Genomic DNA, 15,657 nt, shown 5'->3' on the forward strand with positions numbered 1-15,657 from the left:
AACTGGAGGAATCAAAAGCATCTTTCACTGCCTGAAGTCCTGGGTCCCAGGCCTCCTGAACCCCAGGAGGTAAATCCCTGCTTTTTCAAACGGTGTGCTTTGCACTTCTCTTCCTTATGTCAAACTTCACCTCATTGATTCAGGCAGGCACTTGCAAATAAAATCCTTGCAAGGCATCCTATAAACAATGATCTAAACTGAAAATACGAGGGCTTTCTTAGACAAAGCCCCGTAGTGCTGCCATCATTAAAGGTCTGTCAGAATTTCTATTACAGAGTCTCATTTTGGGAGATTTAGTTCTTTTGGGCTTAGACTTTCCAAGAGTATCATGATCTGAGCCTCCCAACCCCCACCCCCTTTTTTGAGGAATGTGTTTATTTAAAGATGGAAATAATAAAGTCCAGACACATTATGGCCCAGTAGCACATGTCTACAAAGACGGAACACTTTAAATTTGAGCAGCGCATCCCCTGAACTGGCTTCTCTTCACCTCTGTGTCCTCATGGAAGTTATGAGAGCAGAGAATCAGTGTAGGATCCTTGCTGTATGGTAATGTTTGTCTCCTGGTCTGTGTATCCCACTGGAAGGAGAGTGAGGGTAGGGATCTTAAGTCATTTGTCTTGGATGCCCTGCTTTTACCAGGCGGCCTCACCCAGCATAAGCACAGGGTTAGGGTAAAGGATGGGAATCGGGAAACTTCCTGGCTAGTCCTGCCGTGGTTGTTGAAGGTGGGCAGTGATTCCAAGCAGTGAATGTAGACAAGTCACTTTCCTTCTCTAAAAACAGATCTGGTCAGTGAACCGAGTGGTCTGGCTGGTCAGTCGTCGTTCTCTGAGTTGAATGCTGCCAGCACAGTGTTTCCAAACATTGGAATCTGAACACCCTTAGGTGGAATCTGGACTGTCAAGTTTGCCACAGTCCCCACCGTTTCCTGTGACGTCATGTTGCATCAGCGGCCTGCTTCAGGCATCTGCCCGTATGGCCTGTGCTTACTATTCTTTGTCATTATATGTTTATAACATGATCTTTTGCTTTGTTGTTATGGTGAGGGTCTGAGAGTTAGGTTAGCTGGGGATGCTTTTGACTGTAATTTTAATTCTAACTTCCAATTATCAATAAAATCCTTAACTATTATTTTTTTTATTTCATATTTAGAAAGCCTTTGTCTTCTAGACAAACTGCATTGGTTAATAACTAATTTACTTTCCCATTTTTAAAGCAAACAGACAGAAATGGGCCATCAGCAGTGAGAATATGTTGTAGTTTCTGTGTAAGCAGTCAGTTGAGGTTTTAGCAGGCCTGTGCCGTTGTTTCATGGACAAGTGTATAGTTTTAGTTGAAGTTTTAATATCCTAAACATAGCTCCAAGGTCTTCCTGCTTTTTAGACATGTGATGTCCCAAGGACTGTAGGTGAGTGCTCAGTTTATTTTTTTAGGAGTTGCTCTCCTCAAAGCTTCAAGTAAAGGGTTGGTCTACATCAGTGATGGCGAACCTTTTGAGCTCGGCGTGTCAGCATTTTGAAAAACCCTAACTTAACTCTGGTGCCGTGTCACATATAGAAATTTTTTGATATTTGCAACCATAGTAAAACAAAGATTTATATTTTTGATATTTATTTTATATATTTAAATGCCATTTAACAAAGAAAAATCAACCAAAAAAATGAGTTCGCGTGTCACCTCTGACACGCGTGTCATAGGTTCGCCATCACTGGTCTACATATATAGTCCACATCTTTTTTCCCCCTTTATTTTATTTTTTCCTATCACCATTTATTCCCCATACCCTCCTCCATTCCCCCGACCCCTCCACCCATAATCACTGCACTGTTGTCCATGTCCATGAGTTCGTTCTGCAGTCCATGTCTTTTATTTATTTACTAGAGGCCCAGTGCACAAATTCGTGCATGGGTGGCGTCCCTTGGGGTGGCCTGCGGAGATTTGGCCCCAGCTTTTGCCCCCAGCCTCACAGCCCCAGCTCGCACCCCCAGCCTCACAGCCCTGTAGCCCCATCTGGCACCCCAGCTTGGCCTGGTGCTGCCCCCTCACCTGCTCCACCATCCCGCCTGCAGAGTGATCGATCAGGGCTGGGACCCCCGCCTGGCTCCCTCAGCACCTGGGAGCCTGGTGGTAGCCCCCCCCCACGCCCTCTGGCCGCCGCCAGTCACCATCTGCGGGGTGATCAGCGGGGCAATCTGGCCCCCACTCGCACTTGCCTTAGCCTGGCGCTGCCAGCTTACCTGTTGCTGCAGTCCCACTCTTGTGAGGCCCATCAGGGCTGGCAGCACCTCTAGTGCCACCCACTGCCTGCACTGTGTCGCTGACGCCCACCATGTTCCGCGTCGCCCCCTGGTGGTCAGCACATGTCACAGACAGTGGTCTAACTCTTGGTCTCCCAGTCGGGACAATTTGCATATTAGGCTTTTATTAGGATATTCATTGACTTCAGAGAGGATGGGAGAGGGAGAGAGAGACAGAAACATCAATGATGAGAGAGGATCACTGCTCAGCTGCCTCCTGAATACCTCCAACTGGGGACCAAGCCTGCAACCTGGGCATGTGCCCTTGACAGGAATCAAACCCTACCCTTCAATCCTCAGGCCGATGCTCTGTCCACTGAGCAAAACCAGCTAGGGCCAGTCCACGTCTATTAAATTGTCTTCTTATTGGACAGTTTAGGAAAGGAAGTCTCTATAAAACTTGGCATTTACATTCTATGAGAGGAAAGAAACTACCTAATATAAGTTTACCTCTAGGCCCTTGCTACATTTTTTCACCTTAATCAAGAGTATTTTGACCGGCCAGAGTGATGGTTGGTTGAGTGTCATCCCATGCACTGAAGGTTTGCCAGTTTGATTCCTTGTTAGGGCACAGGCCTGGGTTGCAGGTTCAATCCCTGGTCAAGGCACATCCTCTCTCTCTCTCTCTCTCTCTCTCTCTCTCTCACTCACTCTCTCTCTCTCCCCCCCCTCCCTCTCTCCCTCTCTCTCCCTCCCTCTTTCTCCCTCTCTCTCCCTCTTTTTCCCTTCCTCTCTGTAAGCATGCCCTTGGGTGTGGATTAAAAGAGTATTTTAAAGGCTTGTTAAAAGGAGTGGGAGACAATTTGACACTTGACTCCCAAGCTAAGGAGAATACTTTAAAAAACACACCTCAATTCAGGCTGTTGGTGAATATTGTAGATTGATAATTTAAAAACAAATATTTAAATAGAACAAATTTAAGCTCTGTAGCAGTGATTTTCAACTGGCGTGCTGCAAGAATTTTTAAAACATGCACTATCTGATGATTGAGTCAGGGGCACTGACCTCTTTTTCCTTAGATTGTCAAATAAAGAAGTGACAACAGCCAGCACAACAATAGCCATCTGGTGTGAATGAATCAAAATTATGCCTTTTTTGGGTCAGATTGGCAAAAAATACAGTTTTTGGTGTGCTGCAGAATTTTCGTGATTAGTTTATGTGTGCCATGAGATGAAAAAGGTTGGAAATCGCTGATGTATAGCAGAGAAGTAGGCTACATGTAAGCCAGTCTTGAGGCCTGATCTTTGGTGTTTCAAGTAGTCAACATCAAGTGAGAGTAAAGGGCTTTGAAGACAGCACTGGGTTTAACCAGATTACAACATGGATCCAATTAACAACAACAAGAAGCAGCAGTGTCTGCATTGTGGCTAAGAGTTTAGGCCCTGGGGTTCCACTAATTTGGGTTTATTTCTGCCTTGTTTCCTTAATCAATCCTCACCTTCAAAAGGATGCTTAAATCTCCATAAGCCTCAGTTTCCTCACTTATAAAATGGGGATAGTAATAGCTCGTTGTGAGGAATAAATGAGAGTAAGTCACACAAAGGATTTATCATGTTGGTCACAGAATAAACAAACACTAATTGTCATTATTAGCTAGGACATAGTGGAAATATAGTTCTGAGCTTTGAGTATAAAGATATTCTTTCGTAAGTGTGTCTATGCATGTTGGGTCACCTACTTACATTTCCAGGAAGTTGTATGTTTCACCAGTCCAAAGGTGCTTTTAGTTTTTTAGGAAACAAAATATTGTTCAACTTTAAAAATCTGAAGTTGAAATCTCTTTTACATTTCCTTTCCCCTCCAGCTCAATCCAAGTTAAAGTTTCATTGCAAAAGTTTCATGGACTCTTATTAGCATTAATTATTATGTGTGTGCTGGTGGTAGTCCCATAGTGAGTACATTAAGAATTAAAACCTTGAGAAAACTTTAAACCCTCATGGGCTCAAAGAGCTGGAAGGGGCCTAAGAGATCATCTCCTCTAAGCCCCATTTTACAGATAAGGAACGTGCTTATTACAAGGTAAAATAATGGCTTTTTAATTTGCATTCTCGCTGGAATCTGCACTCATTTGCCATCTTGTGATTATGTTCTTATTGTGGGACTTGTGTGTATTTATTAGAGACCATTGAGATGTAGCATTGGGCATTACTTTTGTGGTAAAGGCACGGGGGCAGTAATCATTATTAATGGATTCCATTATTTGGGAGAGCATTTTACTGACTGTAGAGAATTCATTGCATTGATCTATTGTGCCACATTTGTATTATACCAGGTAGTTTAAAATGATATTCTCTAAACTGTTAGGCTGAAAAATTGTCCAATCTTGGCAGTTATCCCATCAGTAAGACCTTCCTTTGACTACTGAAAATACATAGTTGTGTTGAAAGAAACCTTTTGACTGGTCCCCAGTGCCCTGAATGTGTTTAAATCCCTCACTACTGAAATAGGAGGATTACTACTGCTATCATTGTTCTAAAACAAACTTCCTTTTGGACGATAACAGCAGCGGTAAATCAGATGTTGAAGAAAGTACCAGCTTAACTTCAGTTTGCTTTAAAAGGGTTTCCTCTTTAATTGACAAGTGTCATGTATAATAGAGCATGGCAACTCGCATGGAAAACCGTGCGGCCGGACTTCCCGCTGGGGTTGGAGTTCTTAATGAACACGCGAGTGAATACACGGTGGCAAAAAATTAAAGCCCCCCAGCTGCGGAGCCTTCATTCTGTTCACCGCGGCCGGTGGGTGATCGGCACCAGCCACGCCGGTGACCGGAGACCTGGGCTGGTCACGTGGCTGTTCTGTAGCTGTGAGCTGGGGTGACTGCTTGCCTGTGACATTGCGAATAATAGCACAGATTGGAATGTCCTGTCCAAGGAGGAAACAAGCAAACATTATTTTTATTTTTAAATGCAAAGACAAGAAGCTGTTTGCAGCAAACACAATCTCTTCACAGAGTGGCCATTTCCTTGCTCTGGACCACTCGCTAGCGTTCCTAAGTTTCCTTACTTTAGTTCCCCTTCCCTTCACTCTCCAGAGGAGAACAGACTGAGTTTTTTTCAGAGGTGATGTTTACAGCAGTTGAACACACTCGAATAAGCACTTAGAATAACATCAATAGAGGAAGGGAAAAAAAGGGTGTATTATTATCAAATTAAGTAATGGATGGGCAGTGATATTTTATTTATTAGCGCTCGTCTGAGTACCGCTGGAAACAGTGTGTTGGTTCTGAAGTGCACAGATTAGAGAGGAATGTCGAGTTTGGAAACGTGGCAGCCTGCAGCACTGTGTATGGTTTAAATTAAACCTTTTTTTGGAAAGCAGCATAGCTCTAGGCCACATTTAAGGGGAAAGCTACAGCAGAGTGAGCTGGCTGTGGTTTTTCTTTTACTCTGTAACCGGCCCACTTTCCCTTGTTTTAACACAGAAAAAAGACTTTGGACTCTTTCAGACCAACCACATAGCTTCTCTGCTGACCACAAAAAGGAAGCTTGGCGTAGAAGCCATGGGATTAATACCCACTGTCTCTTAACCCAACAGAGTGTGAAAACTTTTATAAGAGATTTCTCTGGGCAGACTGACACTGTGGTTGGACTTTAAACATTTTAAATCAAGAACAACTCTGAATTGCATTATGCCACAGTGCTCTGTAAACTGTTATGTGCAATCCCACTGTTAAAAGTTGTTTACACGGATCCCCAGGTTTCAGAGGGATAAACCACTAACAGCTTTGTGTATCTTGATAAAGAAATGCAAGGAGAATTAAAGGTATGCCCATGCCAAATTATCTCAGCGTAGGTAGCTCACAGTCAATCAGATTTTATTGTTCTTAGGCAAATGGAGGCAATTGGCTCTTGGCAGAAAAGCCCGTTCATATTTGAAAATAATAAGATTAAGATTGTGGATTCTATTAATCACTTGATCAGCTTTATTAATTCAACACATTGTTTTTAAACTAGAAAGAAACATTTTAATAGAGGGGGGAATCTTTCTAAAGTAATTTTTATGTTACAAATTTTGTGTTATTTAATATGCTGACCTACTAAGGTGCTATAATTGGTTGTTTCTGTGTTGTGGGCATTACTTTTTTTTTTTTTTGAGAGGGAGGGAGGTGGGGGGAGAGAGACATTGATTTGTTGTTCCACTTATTATGCATTCATTGGTTGATTCTTATTTTTTAAATCTGAAATATTCTTTATAGATTTAAAAGCATTAAAAATTTAATGGGCCCTGAGCATTAATTTTATTTTATTTATTATTTTTTAATATATTTTTATTGATTTCAGAGAGGAAGGGAGAAGGAGAGAGAGTTAGAAACATGGATGAGACACAGTGATCAGCTGCCTCCTGCACGCCCACTACTGGGGATCGAGCCCACAACTCAGGCTTGTGCCCTGATTGGTTACCGAACCCAGGACCTCTTGGTCCATGGGACAATGCTCAGTCCACTGAGCCATACCAGCTGGGTCTGAGCATTAATTTTAATGATTGGAATCTTACTACCCTGATTAATCATGTGTTTTCACAAAGCAACTCTGAAATTAGCAGAAATTATATTTATCTATTAAATACCTGGGATTGACATATTGTAAAAGAAATCACTTGAATTAACATTTTGCAATGCTGAAGTAAGGAGCTTTGCACAGGTGCACCGTATCAGCATTCTGCTTTCTGTTCAACACAGACTCTCAATCAAAAGAACGGATTTGAAAAGTTGAAGGAAAAACCTGCATACATGTTTCAAAATTGTGGTCTGACAGCAACCACTGAGTTCATTCTTGGTTGACTGTATGTCGCGAGAGGGGTTTACTTGCCGTCATTATAGAAATTGGTCTGCGTAACACTTCCTGTGTGTGAAGAAATGCAGTTGTCATCTTGCCTAGACCTTTAAAAGAGAATTTAAATACTTCCAGTTGTGAGGAGCCTTGCATTTATTGTGGTTATTTTCCCCGGTGTCCTAGGAGCAGCTGTTTTGTGCTTTCTTGAACTTAATAGTTCAGGAAGAATGTGGGAAAGAAATGGTGTACTTTCTGGGTAAAGTATTTTAGCCACCTTGGAGTAGTTGCATTGCATCTTGATCTTTTTTCATCTCGGTAGAATTATACTGTAACTAATTGAATCCATTGATCACTGTCTTGTTTTTTTTTCTCCATCTTCTTCTCAGAGGATTCATTTCATAGGGGTCTATACATCAGTCAAGAAAATGACTACAGAGGAATTACCAACACTCGTAAGAAAGGTAATTTAACCTAGTTTAATGTTTTTTTAAGGGCAACACTGTGAGTGTCCTTTACCTGGTGAGAGTTAACTTCTTACTTAGGTTGTGTTGGAAAACTAATCAAAATATGACACTGACCAGGACTTTCAGCGAGGGAGAGAAGAGAGGGGAGAAAAAGCATCCGTCTTGGAATTGGATGGCCTGGATTCTAGGCCTAGCTAAACCAATGCTCTCCAAACTTTATTGTGCATATGAATCGGCTGGGGATATTGTAAGCTGCAGATTTGGATGCAGTTGGGTCTGTGGTATGTCTGAGATTTTTCGTTTCTGAAAAGCTTTCTGGAATGTCCGTGCTGAAGCACCTCAGACCACGCCCATCCATTTTAGCACTTAACTAACTTTGTGGCTTTGGATATACTATTTAACAACTCAGCATCTCAATTTCCTAATCTCCCAAATAGGGATGCTAATCTGCTCTGCCTACTTCGTCAGGGATAATATAGAGTCAAATGAGCTAATGTAGATGAAATTTTCAAAGGCTACGTAAGTATAAGACAACAAAGATCTTTGTTTATAGATAAAGACATTCTTTGAATACCTTTCATCGAATCCTCCTGAGCTGTTCTGTGATGGGAAGCGCCCTGAACTGTGAGACAGGAGAGAGGGACTGGAATCGATACTTCTTTCACCCACTCTGTGCCTTGGGCCCAGTCACTTCACCCTTTTGTTTTTCCTTATCTCATCTGTAAAATAAAGGCTTGACCTGGATTAGAGGATCTCAAAAGTGTGGTCGCCAGCCCAGCAGCAGCAGCAGCATCACTTGGAACTTGGCTGCGTTTCTCTGCCCTTCCCGACCTCCTGAGCCAGAAATTCTGGGGCTGGGGCCCAGCAACCTGTTTTTAAAACGTGCTTCAGGTTGTTCGGATACACGCTAAACTCTGAGAACCACTCTGAAGTGTCATCCAACTTTGAAACGGGATACTTCCGCGCTGTCTTTATAGGGTTAGCCACAGGGATGCCTTTCGGTGCAATCTAGAGAAACTCCCTTTCTCATAGCAAGAGCTGGGAGTTGATGTGCTCCAAGGGTGTTCACAGAGCATGTAGAAAGGAGGGATGATCCCCTGGGGGTTTAAGCCTCACCTCCCTGGAAGTCAGAACCGATGATAACTGCATTGACCCACACCTTTCTGGCTTATCCCAGCTTTGGAAGCAGCTTTAGTGGCCCGTGAAAGCTGTTGGAGACAGAACGTGTAGCCTGAGGAGGTTCTCTTCCATTCTCCCCTCTGCTCCCTTGGTAGCTGGCATCATGACACAGCTCCATCTAACATTTTCAGACATTTTAAGCACTGGCACAAAGATCACCAGTCTATTTGCATAAGGTAGGTTGGTGAGAGATGAGAACTGAGAAAGTCAAATTCGTGTTTTCCTTAAAGTTATTTACGGTTAGACTCCACATACCTGTGCTTTTGTTTTCTGTTTGTACAGTTGGGAAAATACCTTAACACTAGAAGAAAGCACAACCATCCCCCAGTTATTTATTTATAAATAAGTAAAGGTAATATTACCTACCTAATACTTTTTTCTGGTTTAAGTGGCATAGTATTTGCAAAGCACCCCGTGCACTGCCTAGCCTCTCATAGTATCTCAGTAAATGGTAGCTAAGATCATCCAAAGTAGATTTTATCAAGTTTGAGCACTAAAGCTCATGGTCTTTATATTCAAAAGAGACCCTCAAGGAAGCCTAGCAACTTCTACACAAGTCTGATTTTTCATTCCAGAGCAGCAAATAAGCTCTAGTAGACAGCTGCTTGAGTCTAGAAAGTGGACACAACAAGAGGTGTTAGCTGGCAAGCTGAATGGTGAGAGAAGACATGGGGATACTTGAAAGTAGAGTGGGTATGAGGTCGAGATGGATAGTAATTTGAGACCCTCCCCCCTATACACACACACGCACACACATGTATATATATGTATATGTGCAATATAAAAACGTATATACAGTGTATACATGTATATATGTGTACATACATAAATACAGATACACATATACATGTCAGTACATGCATTTTAACAAGTATATGCATATTTATTTATATATACACACACATGCACAAGCACACACAAATGTCCTGTATACTAATATTCCTAAATATTTTTTGGGTATTTACTGTGATGGAACACTTTTGTGTAACTCATGTTTTTAATGATACCTTTGGGAAAAGATCAAGTTATGTTTTAGCGTATAAGAATATTAGTTTCACATTATAGAATATTGCTCTTCAAAATGAGTTAGCGTGGAAAACAAAGTCATCCTTAAAGTGATAAATATAAGCTTTGCAAATTCATATAATTATGGAATATCTGCAATTCTGAATGACCTTATAGATCATCTTATCCAGTGGTTTCAGATTTTCTTTAAACAGGGATCTTTTCTTCAGAGTCTAATGCATGTGGAAGATATGTGTGTGTGTGTGTATATATATACACACACACACACACATATCTATCTATATCTATATCTATCTATCTATCTATCTATATTGAAAAAGTGTGGGGGTACTGGATCTCTGTTAGCGTTGGCAATTTCTGTTCTTTCTTCCAGAGGCAGCTGAGTTGGAATTGATCCCTAGGGCAAGGAATCACCTGGAAGCTTGTTATATGCAGAATATGATCCTGAAGGTCTGGGGTGGGGCCTGAGACTCTGCATTTTTAATTATTTTTTTAAGTTTTTTTCATCACCACTCCACATTTTTAATAAACTCGTGAGGTGTTAAACATATACTGATTACGGTTTGAGCAGCAAGGCCCTGGGGAATCGGTGCAGATAGTTTCTAAAACTTGGACGGGCCAACCTCTTCATTTTACCAATGTGAGAGGGAGGCTTTGAACATTATAAACGATTGGCTAAGCCTCTGCTGGTCTGTATTATGCCTGAGAGGAGTGGCTGTGTTGTGGCCCTTCTGGCTGAATGAAGTAATCCAGTGCCAGGGTCTCATTGGCACCTAGGGCCTTGCATAAACTTAGTTATCATCATAGATGATGCCAGGAATTTGTTCCCTTCCAGCCCACTCTCTGCCCCATGGAAAAACAGTGCTTTGAATCAGACTCCACTTAGGGTGGAACATTCTCATTACCCAGCAAGGGCCAGGGCCGGTAGCTGTGGTGTCTGCTGCCACAGCAGAATGGATACGCAGTTCTCAGCACCTCCAACATAATCCATAAAACTTTCAACCTCTTTTTTTTTTTTGCATGATGTCTAGTGTTTGCAAATGGAAAATGGCTGAGAAAAAACAGAGTGAAAGTTTATATAAAATATTTATACCTTAAAGATCTTTTTATCTTGTGTCATTCAAGAGATAGAGAAGTGAAAAATGTATTGGGAGTACATTATCAAGAGTACATTATAAATTTAAATCTCAGATTGAATAATACCAGCTGCTAATGTGTGGAGCTTTGGAAATGAGTCACTTTTGAATCTTGAGAATTTACTGTACCAGGTCAGTTACACTTAAGAAGGAAGTGCCTTTTGAAAAAAAAAAAAAAAATCCTATACCGGAATCAGGCTTTATACTAATGGGTATTAAAAATCAAATATTTGACATAATTGTCATGTTAGAATATAGTTACATAGGAATTAGAAATTTTACAGAACGTTTCTCAAAAACATCAGCTATTTTAGTCTCTTCTTTGGGAAGCAGTATAACCTATGGTTAATAGTATATGTCTTAGAGTAAGAAAGGCTTATATTCAGAGTTTCTGTTCACTGCTTGTTAACTCTGTGATTTCTAATCAGTTACTTTCTCAGAGACTTACTTTCATTATTTAAAAAAATAAAAGTATCCCGGCCAGTGTTGCTCAGTGATTGAGCGTGACCTATGAACCAGGAGGTTATGATTTGATTCCTGGACAGGGCACATGCTTGGGTTGCAGACTCAGTCCCCAGTAGGGGGCGTGCAAGAGGCAGCTGATTAATGATTTTTCTCTCAGCATTGATGTTTCTATCTCTCCCTCTCCCTTTCTCTCTGAAATCAATAAAAATATATTTTTTAAAGATAAAGTAGTATTATCTACCTAATACTTTTATTTCTGGATTAAGTGGCATAGTATTTGTAAAGCACCTCTTACACTGCTGAGCCTCTCATAATATCATCACCATCATATTGTCTTTAGCCCTGACCAGTATTATGTAGCCCTTTAGTGGTATGGTGTCTTTCTCCTCTCTGTGTAGGTGTGTAAACCAAAATCTTATGTGCCTGTTGAAAAAGTTAGCAGTCAGCAAAAGAACATATATTTTCATAACTGAGACCTTGACTGTCTAAGCCAGATACTTCGATTATAGGAAGCAAAAAAATACATATTTTGTTGGTTATAAAGGTCATTTGTTTTTATAGTGCATAGTATATATTTTTGTAGGCTGAATACTAGGATCTCACATTCAGATGCTTATGGCAGGAGGAGGGGTAACTAAAGGAGTGAAGTAGGCAGTGAACAGGGAGAGCCCAAGCCCCATCTGAAAGTCAGCGAGTCCCATGGAAAGGCCCCTTAGTTCTAGTCAATTGGTATTGGGTGTTGTGTGAAACCTGGGCCCAGTGTCCTGGTTTCTTTCTTTTATTTTTTAAAAAGAATCTGGGCCTCCATATTTTCATATGCATTAATAAATGTCTTAAATAATGGCAGCTGTATCTTGAGAATGCTGTTGGCTGCAAAAAACAAAAAGCAATGGTTTAAACAAAGATTTCTTTTTCTTGCATAACTGTTAAGTCCAGAGGTAGTAACTAGTGTTGGCTTGTTTGCTCACTCATACCAACAAGCATCCAGGCACTTTTCACTTTTCTGCCCTAACACTTTATTTGTTGACTTATTTTTCATAATTCTCATCATGTTATGGTGGCCATCTGTATGTTCAAGGCAGAGGATGGGTGATATGGGTCATGCTAGCCTAATTTGTTCCATTTATCAGGAAACACTTCATGAGAAACTACATAGGTGACATCTTCTTATGATTCACTGGTTAAAACTGGATCACTCACTGCAAGGAAGTGGGGCGGAAATGAGTATCTAGCTTGCCAGGCCCTGTAGTGGGCAGTGATGAGGAGGCTGTGAATGGATGTGGCATTTGCCAGGGAGCATGCCTGCCACAGTAGCCAACTCAGCAGGAAACCCAGATGCAGGGCCTGGAGATCCTGAACCTTCCAATATGTATCGAAAGTCTCCAGGTTTGGTCATTATAAAATAAGTATCATTTGGGGGAAGGCCAGTGCTTTCTTTTTTAATCAAATATTTTTGCATTATACCACGGGTATACATTGCTAACAGGGAGCAAACTATTGAGGGAACATTACATGAATTTATTTAATTCTTGGTAAAGTTTATTTAGAGTTTTAGCAGAGAAGTTAGAAAAGAACATACCAATTAATGTTATTCCTGTATTACAACCTTACAATAAAATATCTAAATTACCCCATATATATTTCTTTCTTTTTTAAACTTATGGATAAACTTCATTTTCCTTTAATTGTTTTTATTTTAAAATAAATATTTATTCTAGAAATCATTGTCATCTGATTTATGACAACCTTTATTGGACAGAAATCTTTCCTGTCTTTTTATTTATCAGTACATTTAACTCTAACACTGGGAAACTTTTCCAAAATGCTTTACACAAGCTGACGTTTAAGCTGATTAAAAGAATGTTTATATGAAAGAATGTTTTATATACATATGGTTATAATTGAAATGCTACCAAACCAGGTATATATTTAGTTACTTAAACTCCAGAATTCTAGAAGTTTAAAGAACTCTTTTTTTAAAAAAAAATATATTTCATTGATGTTTTTACAGAGAGGAAGAGAGAGGGATAGAGAGTTAGAAACATTGATGAGAGAGAAACATCGATCAGCTGCTTCCTGCACACCTCCTACTGGGGATGTGCCCACAACCCAGGTACATGCCCTTGACCAGAATCGAACCTGGGACCCTTCAGTCCGCAGGCCGACGCTCTATCCACTGAGCCAAACCGGTTAGGGCTAAAGAACTCTTAATCATAGGTAAGTATGTACTAGAGGAAAGCCTTTAGCACATTTAATCTATTTGACTCCAGCCAGTCGATTCACCTATAATATTTTTGCTTACACCTTTTACAGCTTATTGCTGAGCTAGCAGTTCTTTAATGTCCTTGGCAAATTCAGGAAGCCACCATGTGTATATAAATTAAGAGAAAATATTTCTGCCTGATCCTGATCATTTTTTCTCAGGGCTATAAGTTTGGGTTTTTATGATCTTGATGTTCAAAAAAACAAACAAACCCAAAATGAAAAAGCCAAACCAAACCAACTAGATACTCTAGGTATCTAGTACGGGAAGGTGTTGGAGAGTTTAGGGACGATAAATGGGTCACCTACCAATACCTAGAAGCATAGAAACCTTTACAACATTTATGTAATTCCAACATATAATTATTTTGTCAGGCCCAGCAAGTTAGTGGAAACTCTAATAACATTAGGATAATTAAGTATTTCAGTAACTATCAGCTATAACATAACAGGCAAAACTGATTTTTATTTTATTATTTTTATTTTTTAAATTTTATTTTATTGTTTAAAGTATTACAGATAGTAGTACATATGGCTCCGGCAAAACTGATTTTTATTAGGGAAACTATGCCAAGACAATTGTAGAATTATTTAAGGGGGAGGAATACTAGTTTACTACCCTAAACACTCTATTTAGGATTGAAAATGAAAATACTGTCCAGATGCAATATAAAAATCTACTTTAGTGTGGAGTTGTAATAACAGATTACTTCAGAGACAAGGGAAAGGATAGGGAACTTATTTGTATGGGAAAATATCATGTGTTTTCATATACCTGTCATGTGAGAGATACTGTGCCAGATGCACTAAACTTGCTCTCTTTAATCCTCATACTAATCCTATAAATTGGGTATCGTCACCCTGTTTGCTCGATGGAGATACCAAGGCTCTTAGTATGTCTGGTGGCTTGCCTCAGTTTTGGAACACAGCTCTATGTCCCATACTGATTCTCTTTCCCTATATCAGAATATCCACACAGTCTGGGTGGGTGAGAAGAAAAATAGCAGATGGGTGTACATGTAGTTAAAGGTTTGATAATGCACTTAGCATTGAAATAGTCCAAACTGCCACAGCGTTTGGACTCTCTGCTAGTTACAACTCATGTAAGAAGCTGGGAGTCACTGTATGGGCTGACTATACCCTAAAGTCAGTTAATCCAAGAATATTTGCTGAGCGCTTACTTTGTGTTGGGACGGAAAGAAAATGTTCTTGTACTTGAAGATTGTACATCTTTCCCCATGTGACTTTTCTAACATTGCTGTAGTGGGAAAAGTCCCTGTAAACCTCTTTAAGCAATGCCTCAATCTGCTTAGGGAAAGGGGAGCTAAATGTACTCTTGTTTAGGATTCTGTGCTGATCTGGGGTGTATTTTGGAAATGAAGACAGAAGTTAGAATAAGTTTACTTTTCTCGAAAGGAGGCCTTTTCTTGGTGGAGTCATTATGCCATTATTTCCTAGCTATTAAAATTTGCCATCTCGATGCTTGGTTATTCACATTGGAATGAAATATTTATTAAGGTCATATCAGTGTTGCGTACAAAGGGAGCCATGGAGTGATTTTTAAGCCTTGCTTTTTGGGAGCAAGTGTTTCTGCTGGGTTGCATCAATGTCTGTAGATTTTATTGATTATAATTAAGTCAGTCTGCATTGTCTCTAAGAATTTACATGGGTTTAAAAATCAATTCTTCGTGTATTCATTTGAAGTAGTTTGAAAAAGGATCTGAGGAGAAAGGACAAATCTGCAACTATTAATCCTGTTGTTATTTCTGTGAGCCAGAAATGGTGTTATTTTCCATGAAAACATCTGCAGGTTTTAGGTGCTGTGATCCTTTTAGTTTTCTTTGCGTTTCATTTCCTTTACCTCTAATCTTGCAAAAGCGTGTCATAGCTTATCCTTATCTTCAGTAGATTTCTGGGTGTGCCTGGAAAACCCCCTAGCTCAAATCCAAAAGGTTACTTAAATTCTCATATTGGATGCTCTTCACATACACAGATATTGATGTAAACTTAATAAGATTAGGAAGATTTCATGCCAAGTTGATACTTTGCA

At 40.1% G+C, this 15,657-nt stretch overlaps 1 protein-coding gene across 10 annotated transcripts in view; it reads left to right on the forward strand.

The window, feature by feature from the left end:
• The window catches only part of NFIA (nuclear factor I A), a 373,969-nt gene that overhangs the window by 71,100 nt on the left and 287,212 nt on the right, over window positions 1–15,657 (forward strand). For 6 of the 10 annotated variants that reach the window (XM_070405237.1, XM_070405243.1, XM_070405238.1 and 3 more), the window contains exon 3: window positions 7,462–7,536. The exons of 3 other annotated variants lie outside the window; for them this stretch is intronic. In XM_070405237.1, coding sequence (XP_070261338.1) covers window positions 7,462–7,536 — 75 coding nt within the window. Of the gene's footprint in view, window positions 1–7,461; window positions 7,537–10,117; window positions 10,228–15,657 lie in introns of those variants that run through there. One more of the 10 variants, XM_070405244.1, reaches the window with a different exon arrangement.

The sequence above is a fragment of the Myotis yumanensis genome, unplaced genomic scaffold (genome assembly GCF_028538775.1).
Source record: "Myotis yumanensis isolate MYYU_CA2020_CCGP unplaced genomic scaffold, mMyoYum1.0.hap1 SCAF_2, whole genome shotgun sequence".
Classification (NCBI taxonomy): Eukaryota; Metazoa; Chordata; class Mammalia; order Chiroptera; family Vespertilionidae; genus Myotis; species Myotis yumanensis.